At 46.4% G+C, this 22024-nt stretch overlaps 1 protein-coding gene across 3 annotated transcripts in view; it reads left to right on the plus strand.

Annotated features, from left to right (window-relative positions):
• Nucleotides 1–22024, plus strand: part of CEP85L (centrosomal protein 85 like) — a 229008-nt gene that overhangs the window by 176445 nt on the left and 30539 nt on the right. For 2 of the 3 annotated variants that reach the window (XM_038767385.1, XM_038767401.1), the window contains exons 5-7: nucleotides 12018–12135; nucleotides 15328–15510; nucleotides 18177–18329. In XM_038767385.1, the coding sequence (XP_038623313.1) occupies nucleotides 12018–12135; nucleotides 15328–15510; nucleotides 18177–18329 (454 nt within the window). The remainder of the gene's footprint in view (nucleotides 1–12017; nucleotides 12136–15327; nucleotides 15511–18176; nucleotides 18330–22024) is intronic. The other variant, XM_038767393.1, reaches the window with a different exon arrangement.

Consider the following 22024-nt stretch of genomic DNA (forward strand, 5'->3'; position numbering starts at 1 on the left):
GGCTCTTCTTCCTCCCTTTCCCTCATCTTTCCCATTCCCGTCCCACTGCCCACAGTCATTCAGTCATTGGTATTTGTTGAGCACTTACTGTGCGCAGAGCACTGTACTAAGCACTTGGGAGAGTACAATACAGCGGAGTTGGTAATAATAATAATAATAATGATGGCATTTATTAAGCGCTTACTATGTGCAAAGCACTGTTCTAAGCACTGGGGAGGTTACAGAGAGATCAGGTTGTCCCACAGGGGGCTCACAGTCTTAATCCCATTTTACAGATGAGGTAACTGAGGCACAGAGAAATAAGTGACTTGCCCAAAGCTGACAATTGGTGGAGTTGGGATTTGAACCCTTGACCTCTGACTCCAAAGCCCGGGCTCTTTCCACTGAGCCACACTGCCGTGCTGTAGACACGTTCCCTGCCACAAGGAAACATGGGTTTTGGAGGACAGCTTCTATAGCAGTTCATACCTACTCATAATTAAATAAGTCTGTTGCTAAACTAGAATCTAGGTTCTTCATTCTTCTTAAAGTTCAGGAGGAAGCAGCATGAGCTGGTAGATAGAGTATGGGATAGGAGTCAGAAGGACCTGGGTTCTAATCCTGGCTCCCCCACGTGGGAGCAGCATGGCGTAGTGGATAGAGCAAGGGCCTAGGAATCAGATGGTCATGGGTTCCAATCTGGGCTCTGCCACTTTGCTGTGTGACCTTGGGCAAATCACTTAACTTCTCTGTGCCTCAGTTCCCTCATCTGTAAAATGGGGATTAAGACTTTGAGCCCCATGTGGGACACAGATTGGGTCCAAACAGATTAGCTTGTATGCTAATAATAATTATGGTATTTGTTAAGCTCTTACTAGGTTCCAGGCACTATACTAAGCACTGGGGTGGTTACAAACAAATCAGGTTGGACACAGTCCCTGTCCCATGTGGGGCTCCCAGTTTCAATCCACATTTTCCAGATGAGGTAACTGAGGCACAGAGAAGTGAAGTGACTTGCCCAAGGCCTCACACACACAGCAGGCAAGTTGTGGAGCTGGGATTAGAACCCATGACCTTCTGACTCTCAGGCCTGGGCTCTATCCATTATGCCACACTGCTTCTACCCCAGCGCTTAGAACAGTGCCTGGTGCATAGTAAGCACTTAACAAATGCCATCATCATCATCATTATCAAAATACCATCATCATTGAGTATTAGTGCCAAATCAATCAATGGCATGAGCAACCTTCTCGGTGCAGAGCACTGTACTAAGCCTTTGGAGAGTACAGTAGAGGTAGTAGATGTGATCCCTGGCCTCAAGGAGTTTACAGTCTAGCAGGAGAGACAAACTTTTTAATCAGTTATATTTGGAGGAAGCAATAGAATATAGGCTGTGAGCTTGTAGTGGGTAGTTATTGTCACTGTTTATTTTTGTATTGTAATAAATGATAATGATGGTTGTTTGTTAAGCACTTACTATGTGCCAAGCACTGTTAGGAGGCAGGGAGGTCAGCAAGGAGGCTGTGAAGGTCAAACCCACAGGATTTAGTGATGGATTGAATATGTGGGTTGAGTGAGAGAGAGGAGTCAAGGATAACACCAAGGTCACGGGCTTGTGAGACAGGAAGGATGGTGGTGCTGTCTTCAGTGATGGGAAAGTCAGGGGGAAAGACAGGGTTTGGGTGGTAAGACAAGGAGCTCTGTTTTAGACATTTTAAGTTTAAGGTGATGGTGGGATATCTCAATCAATCAATCAATCAATCGTATTTATTGAGCGCATACTATGTGCAGAGCACTGTACTAAGCGCTTGGGAAGTACAAATTGGCAACACATAGAGACAGTCCCTACCCAACAGTGGGCTCACAGTCTAAAAGTCTAGAGTAGAGTAGAGATGTCTGAGTAGAGATGTCTTGAATGCAGGGGGAAATGTGAGACTGCAGAGAGGGAGAGAGATCAGGGCCGGAAGATGTAGATTTGAGTATCATCCACATAGTAGTTGAAGCCAGGTGAGCCAATGAGTTCTCCAAGGGATTGGGTGTAGATGAGAATAGACGGGGACCCAGAAGTGAACCATGAGGGACCCCCACATTTAGGGGTTGGGAGGCAGAGGAAGAGCCTGCGAAAGAGACTGAGAACAAGTGGCCAGAGAGATGGGAGGAGAACCTTCTGTCTCCTATTGATGGATTCATTCATTCAATCAATAGGATTTATTGAGCACTTAACGAGTGCAAAGCACTTCACTAAGTGCTTGGGAGAGTACAGCATGACAGTAAACAGACACATTCCCTGCCCACAACAAACTTCTCTAATCTGAGTGCCTTTAGTTGCTGAATATCATCTACAACAGGATATTATTTTGGTACCTTTTCAACCCAATTCACAGCTCCATTGGTGTTAGCCAGGGAAGGAGTTTTGCTTTGGAATCTACTCCTGGAGAAGCTCAGATTCTGAGTGGCTCAGAGTCGATTATTGCTACCCTTCATTCTCTCTAGAGATTAAAAGCTGCTAGCAAAACCTATAGGTACATTCGTCTGGTGATTCCAAGCAGAAAAGGGACCATTTTGATGTGAGAACATGAAAGCAGTTTCCAAAATAAAGCCTACACATTCTCATCTTACCGCAGATTTACGAGCTCGGTTTTATGTCTCCTTTGTAGTGGTGGGAGTGAGTTTGAGGACATCAGGAAAAGAGAGGATTTGCTGCTTTCCAGATAGAGTACTGGGCAGTAGGTTGGGGAACTGGGGGAACAGGGGTAAGGGGGAGTTCTCCCCTATTTTGTTTTTTAACACGAGAGGCAAGAAACTTGAAAAGTTCTTGTCAGCCCTTGGAGGATTGACTAATCAGATTTCATTCTTACCTAAAGGATATAGAATATTTGTATGTGTCCGTTCCTCTTTTTCAATTGTAATCTTGTTTTATGGTAACATTTGAGGGAGTCTCTGAACTTCACCCCCAACCATGATGAATTATTTAAGACAGTGCTCAGCAGTGGGTATGGCTGGTAGAAGCACCACGAAAAGGTTGGAAGAAGAAATGCCAGCTATCTGAGCATATGACATAAGCAGCCGAAAATAATACTGTAGTCGAGAGGGTTATTATGCTCACTTTCAGATAGCATTAGGACATTCCGACGGCTTTTTAAGGAAAGGTAACTAGAACAGTTTTGGTTTTAGTGATTAGCTTTCTTTCCTGGGACCAGCTGCTACCACTGGCTTTCTACCACCCTCCCCTCTGAATTGGATCAAAAATGCACAGTCAGTTTATTCAGTCAGATCACTCTTCTTTGCCTCTTGTCAAATCCATTTGCTCTGCTGCCTGTAGAACCCAAGTCATGCATTGTTGTCCATTTGTTATTTAGAAAATTTGCGGGAGTCAACAGTATTACTGAATGCCCCAAGCCTTCCCTAAAGAGGAGCACTGTGGCTTAATAATTATGATGATATTTGTTAAACACTTACTATGCGCCAAGCACTGTTCTAAGCATTAGAGTAGATTCAAGGTCATCAGGTTGTCCCACGAGGGGCTCACAGTCTTAATTCCCGTTTTACAGATGAGGTAACTGAAGCAAAGAGAAGTTAAATGACATGCCCAGGGTCACACAGCAGACAAGTGGCGGAGCCGGGATTAGAACCCACGCCCGAGCTCTTTCCACTAAGCCATACTGCACAGGCCTGGGAGTCGAAGGACCTCGGTTCTAATTCTGGCTCTGCTACCCACCTGCTGTGTGTGACCTTGGGCAAGCCACTTCATTTCTCTGTGCCTCAGTTTCTTCATCTGTAAAATGGGGATTCAATACCCATTCTCCTTCCTACTTAGACTGTGAGCCCCGTGAGAGAAAGGGAATGGGTCCAGCCCGATTAACTTGTATCTACCCCAGTACTTAGAATAGTACTTGACACCTAGTAAATGCTTAGCAAGGAACATAAAATTAATAGTACTTCAGTTCCTTGGAGACCTTAAAACAGGGTACTTTCAACATCATTTTTCTTCTCCACCTCCAAAAAAATCCATCTAGTGATGCAACATTAATATTGTCCATTTGAGCAACAGGGTTGCTGTGGTGAATCACATTAGAATTTGCATTATTACTTACAAAATGCCACTTTAAGCGGGAAGCTGTATTTCCATTTATTTTGTTTGGAAAACATTGGAGCATTTGAATGAACTGTATCTGGACTTCAAATAGTCTTCCCGGTAATAGAGGGGTATTTTTTGGTGGGGGGAGGTTAAGCTTTTAGAATGTGATTTTTTCCTAAAAAGAAAGGACAGACTTTGAATTGCAAATTTAATTTTCTACTTTCCTCCATCAAATGCAAAACTCTGAATGTATTTCATGGTACTGCTACTTTGGTGATCAGTGTTTCATGGACTTGTGTTGTGCTTATGATGCAAATGCAGAATACTGATTCATTTCTAATAGCATTCTAGGCTCTTTAAATACCTAGAACTGAGAAATGTGAAACGTCCTCCCTTACACGTGGTTTATTCAGAAAAACAAATTGCACGTTCCACTATTTACGGTTGTTTCTCTGGATTTCTAGACGGTTCCTGAGCAGCCCAGTGAGAAACAGCAGCATAAACTGCCTTCCTAGAGACTCTTCCAACTACATATTTCCATTCCATGTGCCCTCACTTCCTGAGGACTTTGCATCCCAGATCTCTTTCCCCAGTCCCCCAGTACGGTGAATCGCTCTTCTCTATGCTGGCTTCACCTTTCTTACAGAATCTCTGGTTGCCAGAGGTGGATTTCAAGCCAGTCAAGGAATGTCAGCTTCAGAACCTACTGTTGTAAGCACCCTGATTCCTGGGGAGGCAAACAACATCCCCCTTTCCCCCCCACCTCCCACACACCAGCCATGGCTAGTCAGGGTCTCTCTGGGGAGAGAATACCTTCTGCAGCAGCCCGGCTCCTAATCCCGCCAATTTTTCCTCCTCAGTATTTCGAGGATCCGTCCCCTCCCCTCCAAAACTAGAGAAGCAGTGTTGCCTAATGGAGAACCTGGGTTCTAATCCCAACTCCGCCACTTGTCTGCTGTGTGATTTTGGGCAAGTCACTTCACTCTTCTGTGCCTCAGTTACCTCCTCTGTAAAATACGGATTAAGACTGTGAAGCCCCATGTGGGACAGCGACTGTGTCCAACCTGATTAGCTTGTATCTACCTCAGCACTTAGTACAGTGACTGGAACATAGTAAGTGCTTAATAAATACCTTTAAACAACAAAAAAAAAACCCTACAGCCAACATCGTCATGCAAGCCCTTGTCACCAAGGGCTGGGCTACTTCATCAACCCTTTCCTGGCCTCTCTGACTCAGGATCTCCCCTCTTCATCCTATACTCAGCTGCCTGGGTCACATTGCTCTGCACCAGTAGCAAAACTAGCAGCAAACTGGCAACAAATACTGATAATGATTGATGACAGTGGTGGTGGTGGTGGTGGTTTTGAGGCTCATGAGAGATTTCTTCCCAAATCCCAGTTCACAGGGAATCTTGCAGTTGTGTGTGACTCATTCGGAGAAAATATGGGTAGGTGAGGCAAAGTCCGGGAAGTGTTCTACGGCAAGAACAGAGAGCAGATCAAAGGGATGACTTTCACACTTAGAAAAGGAAGTGTCAAGGTAGTGGGGAGGATCGCTTATTAACACATCCGGATTGGAAAACCCAAAACCTTCCTATGGGTTTCCTTGTTAGAAATTTTGAAAATAAAAAAATCTAACTGGGATTTAGTTGGATGGCTGAATCCTTTTGATGATTTAGGAAGGAAGAAATATTTTGCTCTTGGAGCATCATAAAAGGCTGTAGAATGTCAGGTGACAGTGGGGAAAACAGCTTTCTCTCTTCACTGGATCCCAGAGCAGTGGCCTGGTGGCTTCCCAAGTGAATTTTCCTGAGGGAAAACTGCAGAATTGTCAGTGACAGTCTTTCATCTGGAGGAAAAGAAGCTTCAAAGCCTCTCGGTGCTGCCAAAACCTGCTTTTCCCTGTGCAAGACAGACGAGGGGAGGTATTAGAGATGTCAGTATCTCACAACTTTTTCCAAACTGCTAGCATCTCATTTCTTATAATAACAAAGGTTGCTGATTGCTAAAGGTAAGACCCCCCTGAAGACTTTCCAAGACCTCCCGTTTCATTCTTTGGTGGGTTTTCCTAAAACCATTTACCTTCTCTTGTCACGGTGCAAGGTATTCTGTGTGGATCGATGCCTATGTCTTTGGCTGTCTCTGGAGAATGCCCCCTCCCCCCAACCCTCACAACAGGATCACCTTGAAAACACTTCTCGTTTTATTCATTCATTCAGTCGTATTTATTGAGCGCTTACTGTGTGCAAAGTTTCCCTTTGAAACCATTGCTTTTAAACCAACAACCCTCTTTATACTTCCTCTCCCTGCAGCTCCCTAGTTGGTGGGAGGCGTGGAGTGAGCGCAGGCCTCGCTTTGCTCGCTCTCAGCTCCAGCTGGACTTTTATGAGGAAAGACAGCATCCACTCGTTGTGGAAAGGGAACGTGTCTACCAACTCTGTTATATTGTACACCTCCAAGTGCTTAGTACAGTTCCCTGCACACAGTAAGCACTCAACAAATGCCAGTGATTGATGGATTGATTGATCTAGACTCTGGCCAATAGCCATCCCATTTTCTGTCTCAGTGCAACTGTAAAATCTCTCCTTTCCTCCCCATCTCTGCTACTACAACCCTGTTAGGCTGATCTGTCTATCTCTCATCTCAGCCATTGCAAACTCCTCACCTACCTGTCTCCTGGACCCGTTCACAATCAATTGTAATAATAATTGTGGCATTTCTTAAGCACTTACTATGTGCAAGATAATAGGGTTGGACACAGTCCCTGTCCCAGATGGAACTCAAAATCTTAATCCCCATTTTACAGATGAGGAAACTGAGGCACAGAGAAGTTAAGTGACTTTGCGCAGGGTCCTCAAACAGACAAGTGGCAGAGGCAGGATTAGAACCCTGGTCCCCTAACTCTCAGGCCCATACCTTGGCTCTTTCCACGAGGCCACACTGCTTTTTAAAGGCTGTCCCTTAAGATTGGGTAGGGACCGTCTCTACACGTTGCCGACTTGTTCTTCCCAAGTGCTTAGTACAGTGCTCTGCACATAGTAAGCGCTCAATAAATATGATTAAATGAATTAGTGCAGCTTCTCGATGTCAGTGGTATCTATTGAGCGCTTACCATGCATGGGTAGAGGTTAGGGGAGTACAGTAGAGCAGATTCGGTAGACCCAGAATGCTAATCCAAATCTGGCCACCTTCTGGGCCCCCCCAACAGTTCCGTGGCCTGGGGAACTGCTTAGCCACTCCTTTGGAGCATTTCTTCCTGGCCAAACCCTCGTGTGTCTTTGAGTTGGCATCTGTTGAGTGCTCAGTGACCTTGGAGGAATGCTAACCCAGTTATTCTGTTCTGCTGCCCCACTTGTAGCCTCCTCAGCCAAGGCTAGTGGACTGGACCTCCATCAGGTGGGGTTTGTAGTCGGCTGGGTGGTGAGGCAGGTCAAACCCACCCCAGCCCGGATCATAATCATAATAATTGTGGTAGTGGTTCAGCACTCATTATGTGCCAAGCACTGTACTAAGTGCTGACAATCAGGTCGGATACAAATTCTCATCCCTCGTGGGGGGACGCGGTCAAAATAGGGGGGAGACCAGGTATGGAATCCCCATTTTACAGATGAGGATACTGAGGTGCAGGGAAAGAAGGAGGTCTGTCGTATGTGAAGGAGGGTGGAGCAGAGGGAGGGCGAGGGAGGAGAGGTCAGTGGAGAGAGGTGAGATGGAGGCAGGGCGGATAGGTTGGCGTTAGAGGAGTGAAGGGCTGGGGCTGGGTTGCAGTGGCAGAGCAGTGGGGAGACGGCTGATTGAGTGCATGAAGGCTGATGGTGAAGTCATTTCAATACTCCAGTCTTTCCTAGTAGTTTTTTTAAAGGAAATCAGTGTTTTAATCCTGAGAGGATGGATTTCTTAGCTGACCAAAATACCCCTACTTGGGATTGATTCTGTTTGTGTGAGGTACTTACTCTAATGAGGGCCCTTGCATGCTGGCTCTCTTTTCCTAACTAATTGAGGTCAAGAGGTCCTGAACCAGGTTTGAAAATGATCTTTTCCTTTCCTGCCTCTTCCCGTTTTTCCTCTCCAGCGGGGAGCTGGGGTCTCTTGGGGAGTGGTAGATGACACTGAGCTCCAAAACAGGGCTGCCAGTACTTCATTTCTTCCTTTTTGCCCCTTTTCATTGGGAAGAGTTTGGCAAGAAGATAAATTTTGTTCTCTACCAGTGTCATTGTTCTTAAGTACTTGTTAAGTGCTTACTATGTGTCGAGCACTGTACTAAGCACTAGGGTAGATATAGGCTAATCAGGCTGGACATAGTCCATTTCCTACATGGGGTTTATGGTCTTACTCCCCATTTTACAGATATGGTAACTAAAGCAGCAAACTAGAAACAGCATGGCTTAGTGGAAAGAGCACGGCCTTGGGAGTCAGAGGTCGTGGGTTCTAATCCCGGCTCTACCACTTGTCAAGCTGTGTGACTTTGGGCAAGTCACTTAACTTCTCTGTGCCTCAGTTACCTCATCTGTAAAATGGTAATTAAGACTGTGAGCCCCATGTGGGACAACCTGATTACCTTGTATCTACCCTAGTGCTTAGAACAGTGCTTGGCACATAGTAAGCGCTTAACGAATACTGTGATTATTATTAAAGCACAGAGAAGTGAAGTGACTTGCTCAAGGTCACACAGCAGACAAGGGGCAGAGTCAGGATTAGAACCCATGACCTTCTAACTCTCAAGGCTGTTCTCTATCCACTTCACCATGCTTGCGAGATTACAGTCTTGAGGGTTTAAATATTTGTCTCCTCTGAGGCTCGAACTCAGGACCTTCAGATTGTGAGACTGATGCTGTACCTACTGCAGTAGGTCTCCCACACATGTCATTCTTCTCTTGCCTGGAATGCCCTTCCACTCCATCACACTATACTCCAGTCCCCCTGCAGAGTTTCATGGAAAAATTCACTCTTCCGCAAAGCCTTCTCTGATTAATACATCCTTTCTTCCCATGCGTCTCGCTCAACATAATTTTTTGTTGTTGTTTCTATAGTTTTTTTGGATGGGCACCATTTATTAGTTTAGAAACCTAACCTCGTTATTGTATGTGGTGGTATATTGATCTGATCGAATTTGGTGGTCTTCTCCCATTAGATTATAAACTCCTTGAGGACACGGATCATGTTGTTATTCACTAGTACTCAGTGCAGGGCTTTTTCCTGGGTGATTTTTAAGGTGCCTTCAAGACAAAGTAATCAACGTAAACTGCCAGGTATCATGAGGCAGCGGTAGAAGTCATAAGGGTATCTGTTGAGCTCCCACTGGGTGCAATACACTGAAACAATGATGATTGTGTTATTTGTTAAGTGCTTACTCTGCGCCCGTCACTCTATTAAAGGTTGGTGTAGATACAATATGAGCAGGTGGGACACAGTCCCTGTCCCTTCTGGGGCTCACAGTCTAAAGGAGAAGGAGAACAAGCATTGAACTCCCATTTTACAGATGAGGAAACTGAGGGACAGAGAAGTTAAGTGACTTGACCAAGGTCATGCAGGAGTCAAGTGGTAGAGCTAGGAATAGAACCCAGGTCTTTGGACTCCCAAGCCTGTGCTCTTTCCAATAAGCCGCACTGCTTCACCCTAGTAAAAACTTGGGAAAATACAAAGGAACATGAGACACATTCATTACCCTCAAGGAGCTTCTACCCTAACAGGAGAGACAGACACGAAAATATCTGCAAGTAGAGAAATCAGAATAAATAAATTCATTCATTATTTTTTGAGTGCTTACCGAGTGCAGAGCATTGTACTAAGCACTTGGGAAGTACAACTCGGTAACAAATAAAGACAATCCCTACCCAACAACAGTCTAGAAGGGAGGGGGCAGACAACAAAAGAGAACAAGTAGACAAGCATCAATAGCGTCAATATAAATAAATAGAATTATAGATCTATACACATCATTAATAAAATAAATAGAATAATAAATATGTACATATATTCACAATTGCTGTGGGGCGGGGAGGGGGGTAGAGCAGAGGGAGTGATTGGAGCGATTGAGGGGCGAGGGGGAGCAGAGGAATAGACTGTGAGCCCGTGGTTAGGTAGGGATCGTCTCTATATGTTGCCGACTTGTACTTCCCAAGCACTTAGTACAGTGCTTAGCACACAGTAAGCGCTCAATAAATACGATTGAATGAATGAATGAATGAATGAAAGGTGGGCTCGGGCCTCCTGGAGGAGGTGAGATTTACAGTGTCACCTAGTGAAAAGATCACGGGCCTGGGACTTGGAGGACCTCAGTTTTAATCCCAGCTCTGGCACATGTCTGCTATGTGACCACAGGTAAGTCATTTAACTTTTGAGCTCCACCTGGGATATGGGCTGGGTCTAACCTGATCAGCTTGTATTCATTCAATTGTATTTATTGAGAGCTTACTGTGTGCAGAACACTATACTAAGCACTTGGAAAGTACAGTTCGGCAACAAATAGAAACAGAGACAATAGAGGGAATCCCTACCCAACAATGGGCTCACAGTCTAGAAGTATCTACCCCCAATGCTTAGTACAATGTCTGGCACATAGTAAATGCTTAACAAATGCCATTGAAAAGCCAACAACTCTATTGCATGTCAATACACAAGTGCTGAGGGAGATATTCATAAATATATAAGTGCTAGAGGTGGCTGATGGGTGGTATTGGGAATTCGTCGGGGAAGGTGGGATCTGTCAGATGTGAGGGAGCCTGGGTCTAGGCTGGTGGAACAATAATAATAATAGTAGTAATAATAATAATAATTGTGGTATTTGTTAAGCGCTTACTATATACCAGACACTGTATTAAGTGCTGGGGTGGATACAAGCCAATAGGGTTGGACACAGTCCCTGTCCCATAAGGGGCTTACAGTCTCAATCCCCATTTGACAGATGAGGTAACTGAGGCCCAGAGAAGTGAAGTGACTTGCCCGAGATCTCACAGTAGACAACTGGTGGAGCCAAGATTAGAACCCATGACCTGCAGATTCCTAGGCCCATGCTCTATCCCCTATAGCATGCTGCTTCCTCACTCATGCTACTCTCTCTGGAACAGCATGAGCAACAGAGTGGGAGAGTCCAGATCAAGGTACTACTGGAAGATTGGCTTGCGAGGAGCGAAGAGAGCAAGTGCAGAGTAGCAGGTGAAGAGGGTTGACAGTGTAAGGTGGAGAAGGGAGGTGGGGAGCCTGGCCTTGTCTTCAACCAGAGCCGAGGAGTTTTTGTTTGATGCGGAGGGAAATGTTCAGCGATGGAAGATTTTGAGAAGAGGGGAGATGCGAGATGAGCATTCATTCATTCATTCAATAGTATTTATTGAGCTCTTACTATGTGCAAAGGGCTGTACTATGCCCTTGGGAGAGTATGAAACAGCAGGAGTAGCAGACACGTTCCCTGCCCACAATGAGCTCACAGTATAGAAGGGGATATAGACATTAATATAAGTCCATAAATAAATAATTTACAGATATAAACAGATGTGCCATGGGGATGGGAGGGAGGTTGAATGAAGGAGCAAGTCAGGGTGGCACAGAAGGGAGTGGCAGTAGATGTCTCCTAAGACCATTGATGTTTATTTTTTATTTTTTTGGACCAATCAATCAATGGTGTCTGCTGAGCACATACCATGAGCCGAACACCATACTAAGCACTTGGGAGAGTGCGATACAAAAGAAAGGAATAGATGATCCCTCCCACAAGGAATTTACAGACTAAAGGGGGAGACAGACCTTAAAATAAATTACAGATGGAGTAACTATCCAATTGGTAAAGGGTAATCTTCATATATCGACCTATCAGGATACTAAAAGCCAGTGTCAGTTGTTTTACTTCTTACTGCTGCTGTCAGATGTAACTGTAAACTCTCCACCCTTTTAACTTCAGACTGTTTCTACCTTGAACTTCCCTGGAATTTTTTTCTCTAACAAAGCCTGATGGTGTGTTTCCCAGGCAGAAACAACAAATAACGAGCCTTCATCAGAAGATCAGGGAGAATGAGCTGCGAGCCCAGCATGCCATGCTAGGCCACTTTGAGAACTGCGAAGACTCATTTGTGGCTACTTTGCAGGTAAGGGCCTCCGGGTCGGATTGCTGGGAACTTCCAGAGGGGTTGAGAGGTCAGAGGCCACGTATTGGATCGTGGTCGGGGCTGGCTCAATGCAGCGAGGCACCTGAGGAAGGAAGAAGGGACTCAGAAGGAGTTGGGGGGTGAAGGGAGGAGGCAAGTTACGGCAAACGGAAGACAAAAGGGGAATGGCGGCCAAATCACTGGCCTGGTATCCCTGTGTGGGAGAGCCAGCACTGCCGCGGCATGATCAGGAGCTGCATCCTTTCCTCTTCCAGAGGGGAGAATCCATTCTCCGCGCACCTGGAGCACGTTTAATAATAATAATTGTGGTATTTGTTAAAAGCTTACTATGTGCCAAGCGTTGGGTTGGATACAAGCAAATCTGGATGGACACAGTTCCTGTCCGCCTTGGGGCTCCCTGTCTCAATCCCCATTTTCCAGACGAGGTAGCTGAGGCCCAGAGAAGTGAAGTGACTACCCAAGGTTACTCAGGAGACAAGTGATGGAGCCAGGATTAGAACCCACGACCTTCTAACTCCCAGGCCTGTGCTATATGCCTCGATGCCTCTCAGGACTGGGTTCTCACTCTGAGTTGCTCTGGGTGGCGTTCTGTAAAAAAGCAGAATTTTGGATAGTCCCCCAAATGGTTTTCCTCAGAGCAGAAACAAAATCCATGGATTCCATGCCTGTCCCCAAGCCCCCCTTCCCTACCGTTCTTGGGCAGGTTGACTCCCAAGGATGAGGAACATTCCCTGGGACACAGGCCATCCTAGGGGCTCCCCGCTTGGACATGGTAGATTTTTCTTCAGTGAAGAACCGCCAGTTTTTATCATTTGTTTCGTGGCACAGATATGCCATTTTACTCTCCTATAATGTGGGACTTCTTCCTGAAGACGCATGAAGGGTATGAATTAGAAGCCCCTTAATAGCATCTTTCTGGCAGAGGGCTTTCCAAGGAAGGATGTAGGACAGTGAGAGGGGAGAAAGCCGAGTCACCAGTTTGAGAAGAAGCCCAGGAAAGACAAGGCTATGTTCTGAATGGAGTCCAAGACGTTAAAAAGAACTCTTGCGAATGACCAGGGAGAGAGGAGGAAAATTAGCAAAGGGACAGGATGGGGGTCAGTAGAAGAATCCAGAGAGATTCATGAGAAGCAGTGTGGCTTAGTGGAAAGAGCCCAAGCTCGGGAGTCAGAGGTCATGGGATCCAATCCCGGCTCTGCCACTTGTCAGCTGTGTGACCTTGGGCAAGTCACTTAACTTCTCTGTGCCTCAGTTACCTCATCTGTAAAAGGGGGAGGAAGACTGTGAGCCCCGTGTGGGACAACCTGGTTACCTTGTGTCTACTGCGGCGCTTAGAACAGTGCTTGGCACATAGTAAGGGCTTAACAAATACCAGTATTATAATAATAATAATAATAATAATAATAATTATTATTATTATTATTATTGTTATTATGAGCAGGCCTAGCCCAAACTTACTGAGGGCAAGGGATCGTGTCTACCAACTCTGTTGTATTGTCCCAAGCACTTAGTACTCTGCATAAACGCTCATTAAATACCATTGATGATGATCAACAATAATCCAAGAACTAACCCAACCTGATAGAACGTCTTAGCATGGAGGCAAGAGAGGAGAACAGAGAAGATACAGCGACAATAAGATTTTTCATTTCCCTTCTTCACCTCAACCCTTTCCAGGAGGAGGAATAAACGTGAGGGGAAAACTAAAAGGAAGCTAGCAACTCATGCTTAATCTTCGATGACCGAGCTGAAATCTGCTTGTGCCTTCTGCCTTTGGTATAAGTGTTGTTTTCAAGTCACAAAACCCGTCGTCATAGCATCTCACTTTCCTAGACATTTCTGTCTCTCTTATGGGGATGACGGAGAGAACACAGAGAACTAGATGTTCGTGCATTAGAAAAAGAAGCGGCAAGCTCGCTTCAGGCCAAAGGAGATTTGGGGTTGTTTATTTTGGGACTCTAGTGTTTTCATATATCTGAATTTATTACATTTATTTTTATTATATGTATTTATTATGTTGCATATTATATATTTGTATGTTTTCAAATCTGAATAAAATACCACTGATGGTGAAGTTCACCTATAAGTACGTGTGCGGCTGAAGAAGCCAGTGTGGGTTTGATGTTCACAGACACACAGGGCACAGAGAAAGGTTGTCCCTTGTGGTGTAGTACTTAATGGAGCTACGCCAGTGTGCCATGACAGTCTGCCCTCAGCAACTGGCTGACTTCCAGCGTTCAGCTGGGATGCAACGTTGTCTGAGGCTTTTTTTTTTCCCATGTCCTCACAAACGCTTCCTCTTCCCTCCTCGCTTTTTGGTTTCCCAGTTTCAGGTCTCCATGAGAGTGGCGGTTTGGATAGCCTGCTCTCTTTCATTCTCCTCACATGTCCTCTCCAGCATAACTGCGTTAAGGAGTGCAGAGCTTCCATGTTAGGAGCTTGCCTTGTGGTGTTTAGAGAAATTGAAAAATCATAAGTTCGTATGCAGAGTTGTTAAAGGCACTGTTCAAGAGTGGTGACGTCTCTTGGTGTTTCTGGCCTTTAAAATTGTCTGGTGGATATGATATCTGTTTTAAGAAGTTTAGTTTCCTTGATCTTCAAACTGTATTTTGTGTTTATTTTCAAGACTATAGAAAGTCACACTTCCTAGATGTTTTAAGGAACAATACCCAAATTCAGATTTTTCCTGGTGTAATTATATCCAATTTCCAAAAGCTCTCAAACGTCCTGGCCTTTTGGGGCCTCTGGTTTGTGGACTTTTTTTTTTTTGATGGCATTTATTAAGCGCTTACTATGTGCAAAGCACTGTTCTAAGCGCTGGGTAAGTTACAAGGCGATCAGGTTGTCCCTCAGGGGGCTCACAGTCTTAATCCCCATTTTACAGATGAGGTAACTAAGGCCCAGAGAAGTGAAGTGACTTGCCCAAAGTCACACAGCTGACAATTGGCAGAGCCGGGATTTGAACCCATGACCTCTGACTCCAAAGTCCGGGCTCTTTCCACTGAGCTACGCTGCTTCTCTTCTCACTTCTCACTTCTCTTCTCACTTATAAGGTATCAGACGGGCTTGACAGGTCCCCAAAGCCTGCGGGAACGTGGCCATCTTCGAGTTTTCCGAGCAAGTGGAAGTACATTTTAAACAATTTTAAATCTGTCTCCTACTGTCCCACAGCAGACTCAGTTTGAGAACCCTTCCCTCCAAGCTCCATTTCCAGACCGGACAATGGCCCGGGTCACCCAAGAAGACATTGAAAGGAAGCTTGCAGCAGCACAAAAGGAGATCATACAGCTCAACGAATTTCTCAAACAAAATGCCAGCAAATCTGGGGAAGAGAAGAAAAAGCTAGAGGAGAAAGTGAGTAGCTCTCTTGAGAGTGCTGTGTTTTAAAAGTGATATGCTTAGGTAACCTTTGGGGCAGCATGTCGTATTTACAGGAGGGGAGAGACTAATAATAATAATCATCATAGTACTTGTTAGGTGCTTACTGTGTGTCAGGCACTGAACTGAGTACTGGGATGGACACAAGGTAATAGGGTTGTATCCAGTCCCTGTTCCACATGAGGTTTACATTCTTAATCCCCATTTTACAGACGAGGTAGCCGAGGCCGAGAGAAGTGAAGTGACTTGCCCAAGGTCACAGCAGGTAGTGGCAGAGCCAGGATTAGAACCCAGGTCCTTCCGACTCCCAGACTTGGCTCTGTCCATGCTGCTTTTCACATATAAACAAAAGCACATGGCAAAGTCGCAGTAGATTGCTCCCCGCTAGCCAGGGCTCAAACTATTAATGCATAATTTGTTGCCAGCCCAAGCACTTATTTAGGAGCAAGGAGTTTGGTAAAGCTGCTCCCCATCCTTCTGGTTTTCATTATGGTATTTGGGAAGCACTTACCAGGTGCCAAGCACTCTACTAAGTGCTGAAGTAGATAGAAGATAATCAGGTTGGATACAATCCCGTTCTCATATGGGGATCATGGTCTAAATAGGAAGGAGAGCAGGGATTGAATCCCTATTTTACAGCTAGGGAAATGGAGGCACAGAGAAGTGAAGTGATTTGCCCAGGATGACACAGCAGGCAAGTGGTGGAACTAGAATTAGGATCCAGGTCTTCTGATTCCCAGGCCTGTGCTCCTTCCACCAGGCCACACTGGTTTTCATTTGAAAAGAACTCAGTGTGTGCCAGGCAGTGTACTAAGCACGGGGTGAATACAAGCAAATTGGAGTGGACACAGTTCCTGTCCCCACATGGGACTCACAGTCTTTATCTCCATTTTGCAACTGAGGTGAGACACAGAGAAGCGAAGTGTCTTGCCCGAGGTCACCCAGCAGACCATTGGCAGAACAGGATTAGAACCCAGGTCCTTCTGATTCCCAGGTGCGTGCTCTATCCATTAGACCATGCTGCTTTCTGACTGCCCTCTTGAAAATTCCCAAGGAACTTCAGAGGAAGCATGCTGAGAGGCCAATTGGACTCTGGCCAAAGAGGTCTTTTCACCTCCTTTTATCTGACCTTTGTCCACTAATGTGCTAAACCTGTTGCAAAGCCCAAATGTTGCTACTTCCAAAGGGCTTTCACTCAAGGTCGAGGTCTCTCCTGCTGCAGTTTAGAAGTGAATGGGTCAGCGGGCAATTGGGTCTAATTCCTTCCTAACAAAGCTGAACTCCCAAAGTTTCCTTATGCACAATTGGTCCCCCCCAAATTCGGAGGCCAGCAGCCTCTCCGAACCCATGCCTGAAAATAAATCAGGCCAGGCTAAAACAGACATCCAACTCTGGCTAAATCAAATTTCGGACAGCTCAAAAATATGATCCACCGTCCTGAGACTGTCAGATTCATCTTCACTGGGATCTCAGTGGTGAATGTTGGAAAGCCTTTACCTTCTTCTAATGGGAAAGGAGGCTTCTTTCATTGAATCCCATATTTTTGCCTACCTGTGGATTTCTGTTCTTTGATCTGAATCATTAAAGACGCTTCTGGCTGTCGAACAGCCCAACGAGGGAGTTGAACCCCCGAATTAGCAAGGTTTCAAGCAAGGGGCATTCCAACATTTAAGGACCAGACCGTAAGCTTCTTGTGGGCAGCGATTGTGACTACTAAATCTGTTGTATCGTACCCTCCCTCGTGCTTAGTACAGTGCTTGGCACACAGTACACAGTCATCGATAGGTGAAGTAAAGGACTGGACTTTTTAGGAGATCCAGAGAACTGTTGGTGGTGATTAGGACAAGGCTATCAAAGTGGCCACAGGCTCTGCTCTCTGAGGGTTTGAGAAGATGAGGAAACAGTGGGCAAAGCAGTGGATGCCAGTAGAGCAATGGGGAGGCTAGGCCTTGTTTTGCAGCCCTGCAGCTGAGCAAGAGGATAGGAGGAGGATGGCAGCAGGAAGAGAAAGCTGGTGAGATGCGTAGAGGGCACTTTCTCCACGAAGGGGATGAGACAGAGACTGAGGAAATGGCTTGAACATTCATTCATTCATTCAATCGTATTTATTGTGCTTACTGTGTGCAGAGCACTGTACTAAGCGCTTGGGAAGTACAAGTTGGCAACATAGAGAGACGGTCCCTACCCAACAGTGGGCCCACAGTCTAGATGGGGGAGACAGAGAACAAAACAAAACATATTGACAAAATAAAATAAGTAGAATAAATATGTACAAGTAAAATAAATAGAGTAATAAATACAGAAACGTGTGGCTTAGTGGAAAGAGCACGGGCTTGAGAGTCAGAGGTCGCGGGTTCTAATCCTGGCTCTGCCACTTGTCAGCTGTGTGACTTTGGGCAAGTCACAACTTCTCGATGCCTCAGTTACCTCATCTGTAAAATGGGTATTAAGATTGCGAGCCCCAAGTGGGACAACCTGATTACCTTGTATCTACCCCAGCACTTAGAACAGTGGTTGACACATAGTAAGCACTTCACAAGTATTATCATTATTATTATTATTATTACCTGGCTCTCCCTGAGACTTAGCCCTCTCTCTGAATGATTCTGGCCAGTAAAAAAAACCCATCTCTCTCCCTCTAGCTTAAAACTCGAGACAGGTACATCAGTAGCCTAAAAAAGAAATGTCAGAAGGAATCGGAGCAGAACAAAGAGAAGCAGAGGCGAATCGAGACTCTGGAAAAGTACTTGGCCGACTTGCCTACCCTGGATGACATGCAGAGTCAGAGTCAGCAGGTAAAGAGAGAGACACATTGGGGCTGGGTGGGGGCCAACGTTGTAAAGCGGCGTCTTGGGGCTCTACCATGTGAAACGGTGTAGAGAGCTTTAATCAAACTGCCCAACACGGCTTCATTGCCCTGAGGGATCCCCGGGGGCGGTGGGGGAACGCAGGTTTTTTCGATGGCTTTGGGATTTCATTCAATCGTATTTATTGAGCGCTTACTGTGTGCAGAGCATTTGGTGACCTGACTGGGTGGGTGCCAGCATCCCGAGTCAAGGAGCGATGCAGGCTTTTCTTGTTGCCCAAACCTTAAGGGTCCCACCCAGATCAGGGCCTCAAGGCCTCCAACCCATGTAGTTCTCGTTCCTCAAGACTCCAAAATGTTAAGCAGGAGGAGTGTGTTATCTCTTGGCCGTTGGCCGTTGTCCCCTCTAGGCTGTAAGCTCATTATGGGTAGGGAACGGATCTGCTAATTCCGTTGTATCACACTGTCCCAAGAGCTTAATGCAGTCCTCTGCACATAGTCTTGTTTTATGCCATCAAGTCGTCTCCAACCCATAGCGATGCCATGGATTCATCTCTCCCAGAATGCCCCATCTCCATCTGCCACTGTTCTGGTAGTGTATCCATAGAGTTTTCTTGGTAAAAATCTGGAAGTGGTTTACCATTGCCTCCTTCCACACAGTAAATTCGAGTCTCTGCCCTCGACTCTCTCCCATGCTGCTGCTGCCCAGCACAGGGGAGTTTTGTAGCAGCTTGTCTTCCACTCGCTAGCCACTGCCCAAGCAAGGAATGGAATAGATATGCATCTGCTTGATTCTCCCTCACACAGAGAAGCAATGTGGCTTAGTGGTGAGAGCACAGGCTTTGGAGTCAGAGGTCATGGCTTCAAATCCCGGCTCCGCCAATTGTCAGCTGTGTGACTTTGGGCTAGTCACTTCATTTCTCTGGGCCTCAGTTACCTCAACTGTAAAATGGGGATGAAGATTGTGAGCCCCCTGTGGGACCACCTGATCACCTTGTAACCTCTCCAGCGCTTAGAGCAGTGCTTTGCACATAGTAAGCACTTAATAAATGCCATCATTATTATTCATTCATTCATTCATTCAGTCGTATTTATTGAGTGCTTACTGTGTGCAGAGTACTGTACTAAGTGCTTGGGAAGTACAAGTTGGTAACATATAGAGACGGTCCCTACCCAATAGCAGGCTCACAGTCTAGAAGGGGGAGACAGACAACAAAACAACACATATTAACAAAATAAAATAAATAGAATAGTAAATATGTACAGACCTGTATCTTTTTGAGCGCCTCACACCCCACCTCGCCTCCCTCTCCTCTCTACCCAATCTTGTTGATCAGATTACTGCTCTCAACTCTACCCTTTCTATGCAGCTAGACTCACTCGCTCCCCTTTCCCTTCGCCGCTCTCGTACCACTAACCCACAGCCCTGGATCACTGCCACTGTCCGCCTCCTTCGCTCTTATGCTCGAGCTGCCGAACGCTGCTGGCGAAAGTCTAAACACCATGCCAACCTCGTTCACTTCAAGTTTATCCTTTCCTGCCTTAACTCAGCCCTCTCCTCTGCCAGACAAAACTATTTCTCCTCCCTTATTGACACCCATGCCCATCATCCCCGTCAGCTATTCCGTATATTCAATTCCCTTCTCAGGCCCCCAGTTCCTCCCCCTCCTTCTTCCCTCACCCCCAACGATCTGGCCTCCTACTTCATTAATAAAATTAAATCCATCAGGTCTGACCTCCCCAAAGTCACTCCCCGCCCCTTCTCCAACCCCCCGGCTCTCAACACTCTCCGCTACTCTCCCATCCTTCCCAGCAGTATCCTCAGATGAGATCTCCCTCCTCTCAAGTGCTACTCCGGCCACCTGTGCTTCTGACCCCATTCCCTCTCATCTCATGAAATCTCTCGCTCCGTCCCTTCTCCCCTCCTTAACTTCCATCTTCAACCGCTCACTCTCCACTGGTTCCTTCCCCTCTGCCTTCAAACATGCCCATGTCTCTCCCATCCTAAAAAAACCCTCTCTTGACCCCACCTCACCTTCTAGTTATCGCCCCATCTCCCTCCTACCATTCCTTTCCAAACTCCTTGAATGAGTCGTCTACACGCGCTGCCTCGAATTCATCAACACCAACTCTCTCCTCGACCCCTTCCAGTCTGGCTTCTGTCCCCTACATTCCATGGAAACTGCCCTCTCAAAGGTCACCAGTGACCTCCTGCTTGCCAAATCCAACAGCTCATACTCTATCCTAATCCTCCTCGACCTCTCAGCTACCTTTAACACTGTGGACCACCCCCTTCTCCTCAACATGCTGTCCGACCTTGGCTTCATAGACTCCGTCCTTTCCTGGTTCTCCTCTTATCTTTCCGGTCGTTCATTCTCAGTGTCTTTTGCAGGCTCCTCCTCCCCCTCCCATCCCCTTACTGTGGGGGTTCCTCAAGGTTCAGTTCTTGGTCCCCTTCTGTTCTCTATCTACACTCACTCCCTTGGTGACCTCATTCACTCCCACGGCTTCAAGTATCATCTCTACGCTGATGACACCCAAATCTACATCTCTGCCCCTGCTCTCTCCCCCTCCCTCCAGGCTCGCATCTCCTCGTTCCTTCAGGACATCTCCATCTGGATGTCTGCCCGCCATCTAAAACTCAACATGTCCAAGACTGAGCTCCTTGTCTTCCCTCCCAAACCCTGCCCTCTCCCTGACTTTCCCATCTCTGTTGATGGCACTGCCATCCTTCCCGTCTCACAAGCCCGCAACCTTGGTGTCATCCTCGACTCCACTCTCTCGTTCACCCCTCACATCCAAGCCGTCACCAAAACCTGCCGGTCTCAGCTGCACAACATTGCCAAGATCTGCCCTTTCCTCTCCATCCAAACCGCTACCCTGCTCGTTCAAGCTCTCATCCTATCCCGTCTGGACTACTGTATCAGCCTCCTCTCCCATCTCCCATCCTCTTGTCTCTCTCCACTTAAATCCATACTTCACGCCGCTGCCCAGATTATCTTTGTCCAGAAAAACTCTGGGCATGTTACTCCCCTCCTCAAAAATCTCCAGTGGCTACCAATCAACCTATGCATCAGGGAGAAACTCCTCACCCTGGGCTTCAAGGCTGTTCATCACCTCTCCCCCTCCTACCTCACCTCCCTTCTCTCCTTCTCCAGCCCAGCCCGCACCCTCCTCTACTCTGCCGCTAATCTCCTCACCGTGCCTCGTTCTCGCCTGTCCCGCCGTCGACCCCCGGCCCACGTCATCCCCCCAGCCTGGAATGCCCTCCCTCTGCACATCCGCCAAGCTAGCTCTCTTCCTCTCTTCAAGGCCCTACTTAGAGCTCACCTCCTCCAGGAGGCCTTCCCAGACTGAACCCCCTCCTTGCTCTCCCCCTCCTCCCCCTCTCCACCCCCCCGCCTTACCTCCTTCCCTTCCCCACAGCACCTGTATATATGTATATATGTTTGTACATATTTATTACTGACTTTATTTATTTTACTTGTACATATCTATTCTATTTATTTTATTCTGTTAATATGTTTTGTTTTGTTCTCTGTCTCCCCTTTCTAGACTGTGAGCCTGTTGTTGGGTAGGGACCGTCTCTATATGTTGCCAACTTGTACTTCCCAAGGGCTTAGTACAGTGCTCTGCACATAGTAAGCGCTCAATAAATATGATTGATTGATTGATTGATATATA

The sequence above is a fragment of the Tachyglossus aculeatus genome, chromosome 2 (assembly GCF_015852505.1).
Source record: "Tachyglossus aculeatus isolate mTacAcu1 chromosome 2, mTacAcu1.pri, whole genome shotgun sequence".
Lineage (NCBI taxonomy): Eukaryota > Metazoa > Chordata > Mammalia > Monotremata > Tachyglossidae > Tachyglossus > Tachyglossus aculeatus.